Below are 3136 nucleotides of genomic sequence, written 5' to 3'. Positions count from 1 at the left end.
GTATATATGTAATATTGTAATATTGAAATATCTTGAATATCAATATATGCCGTGTAGTTGCTTTGATATTGGAATCATTAGTATTGCGAGCATTAAATGTATATATATATATGTATGTGTTATTGAGAATTTGTGCGTATATTGTAGCTAGTTGAAGTATACCTTTAGTTATCGATGGGAATATGTGCCTTTGGTAGTTATAGACACTATGATATTATACATTACAAGTGTCCTTGGTTCGAACGTATTCGTTTATTTTGTTATATTTACACGCTACTGTCCTGACATATATATGTTGTTCTCACAAGTAAATGGTCTGGACAGAGTAAACAAACACCGTAGCCAAGTCTCCTATCCCCCTTCTCTTCGAACTATTTCCAATCGCCAAACGTATTTTCGCTATCGTCTTCATATCTTCTCCGAAAACAGATCATTAAGATGATGTCTACGATGCAAGAGAAGAAGAGCATTATCCTGATCATGGAGGTATGTGTTCAGCTTTATTTGGCAGCGCAGTATACATATAAATACGCAATAAACCATCTCTTTCGGATCGCGTCATTGGTTCTATCTCATACCCCTCGCTAATTTCGTCTACTATCGCTCACAAGCACATTCATACAAGTGGCCCTATTGTAAGTGCGTGTAGTTTAGTCATTCCCTACTTTTGAGTAGAAAAATGTCAGGTATATGTAAAGCTCAAGTCGATTGATACTAACAGACAAAAAGACATCGATGTGCAGAGCCACTTACACACTTGTATGTACAAATTACATGTGGGCATGACCAACTGTCTATGCACACCTGGGTATTCTTGTACAAGCATGCGTGTTCATGTGATCCCATATGTTCGTTTATATTTAGATGAAACATCGCTCTCACGTCACTCAAAGTGTAAAGTTGTATATATACATCCATGGGCTGAGCGAATCTCTTGTATGGATCTTTTAGCTTATATTCATATCTTCACTCGTAATGGATTCATATAGAACGGATTTAGCTGTACGAAACCATTTTTTACCAGCGTACTGCAATCTTATTATAGACATTTAGTACATATGTGTCACGAACTTCACCTCTGGTCGTTGGATTAGATTTCCCGATACTGTATCGTATCTCAGTATATTTGTACCGAAATTTGCCTCGCGATCAGCACTGCTCTGGGGGCGATCTGGATTCCTATAGAGCGAATAGCAAGCATGGATTCATCAACGAGGAGAAGTGCAGGTAACTATAGCGCAGAGCTTGATATTTAATGTGTAAGACCTTTCGATCCAAGTATATGCGTGCATGTAGGGCTGAATACGGCATCTTATCAGTGTGAGTCCAGTGAGCATGGTTTACAAATGTATTTGTCTATAGTTATACTTATGGTGTCGACATATGTGGTTTGCCGGAAATGGTAGTTGGATCGATGGCTTCATATAACATGCAATCTTTGGGTGAGGTGCAGTGCAACTGTCAGTGGTGAGAATATTGGGTGTCTTACTGAATGCCGATCGTTATATATATATATATATATGTGTGTGTGTTTGTGTGTATGTGTATTTCTGTATATATGTATATATATATGAATATATGTATCTATCTATTTGTATAGATATACATATATATTCATATATATATATATATATATACATAAATATATATATATACATACATATATATATATATAAATATATATATACATAAATATATATATACATTTATATATATCTATATATAAATACATATACATTTATACATATATATATATATATATAATGTGTCTGTTCAAGCGTGAGTGCGAATCTTAAAGTATACGTATGTGAGTGTTCTGTTCTGTTCTGTTCAGCGTGGTTTGTTTCTGATGCTTGTTCATAAGTGCACATTCTATAGATGCATTTTGTAAAGTCGGCGTGTTATAACGTATGGGGCTGGATTTGTTCTAGTTCATCGTTGATATCGCTACTTTCAAATGCTCATGAGTTGCGCCCAAGCGTTAAAGAATAAATCAGGCTTCGTTGCATTTTCTTTTGCCAATTTTGTTCTCGAAACTCATAACAAGTCACTTTTCTGATACGCTGCCAAAATTATCAGGGGGTTCTTCAACCAGATCATTTCCGGGGTGGATTATCTACATAAGAACTTCATGACACATCGCGATATAAAACCGGCCAATATCATCCTGGACAGCAAGCACACCACCCCGAAGCTCATAGATTTCGGATTCACCAATATATTCGACGATGTAAGTGTATGCCCGGATTTTTGTACACATACATACATACTTACATACATACACACATAGATTTATACATACATACACATACAAACACATACTGTGTACTATATACAACTTCAGCGAGTGGCAGTATGTGATCTGTACCATACTGATAGCGTACTACATCTGGGGCAGTATGGGATCTGTACCATACTGATAGCGTACTACATATGCATCGTGGCTTATTCTAGTTTTATCCGAAAATATATGGCATTTTGCTTTTTCTAGAAGCGAATTACAATAATTTAAGTGTATGTTTCATTATTTTTAGTGTACGTTACAATATTTTTAATGTATGTTAAAATATTTTTACTGTTTGTTACAATGTTTTTAGTGTATGTTACTAATATGTCATTGCCCCTGAGTGTTCTAAATATTCAGAGGGGTGTCAAGTTGCACTTTAAGTAGGTAGTCATATGACAAGGTTCACATACGAAATATATCCCTGAACATCTCGTGCATATCCAAAACCGTATTTCTAAATTATCAAATATATTTACGTATATTTATCACAAAATATCTGTATTATTAAATATCTGCATTTTCATTCACATCATCTATGTGTGTCCATGCCTATCTCAGCGTAAGCGATCTTCCGTGTGCATTTCTTTATATCACTCAATCCATGGTTCTACTACACACAACAGAAAGAAAAAATGAAGTCATTCCTAGGGTCGCCACATTTCGCAGCACCAGAACTTCTCACTGGCACCAAATACGAAGGCCCCATGGTATGTGAACTAGTGGTTTATGTCTTCGTTCACACCATCCGTTTGTTTTCTTCATTCTTATGAAGAGGCGATTGTATGCATTTTATAGGCTTACAGGCTCATGTGCTCGTCGCATTCTGTATGTTGTATATTATAACAATGA

The 3136-nt window shown here is 35.7% G+C and overlaps 1 protein-coding gene across 1 annotated transcript; it reads left to right on the top strand.

The window, feature by feature from the left end:
• Positions 1–438: 438 nt before the first annotated feature.
• Positions 439–2994, top strand: SARC_07833 (hypothetical protein; the record flags this gene model as incomplete). The annotated part of the gene is made up of 4 exons (XM_014298203.1): positions 439–486; positions 1154–1227; positions 2080–2230; positions 2911–2994. Coding segments are annotated over 4 exons (357 nt in total), but the record flags the coding sequence as incomplete, so codon positions are not given.
• Between the last annotated feature and the right edge of the window lie 142 nt (positions 2995–3136).

The sequence above is a fragment of the Sphaeroforma arctica genome (genome assembly GCF_001186125.1).
Source record: "Sphaeroforma arctica JP610 unplaced genomic scaffold supercont1.650, whole genome shotgun sequence".
Classification (NCBI taxonomy): Eukaryota; class Ichthyosporea; order Ichthyophonida; genus Sphaeroforma; species Sphaeroforma arctica.
Note: the sequence above shows the minus strand (reverse complement) of the source record. Positions and strands in the feature narration are given on the sequence as shown.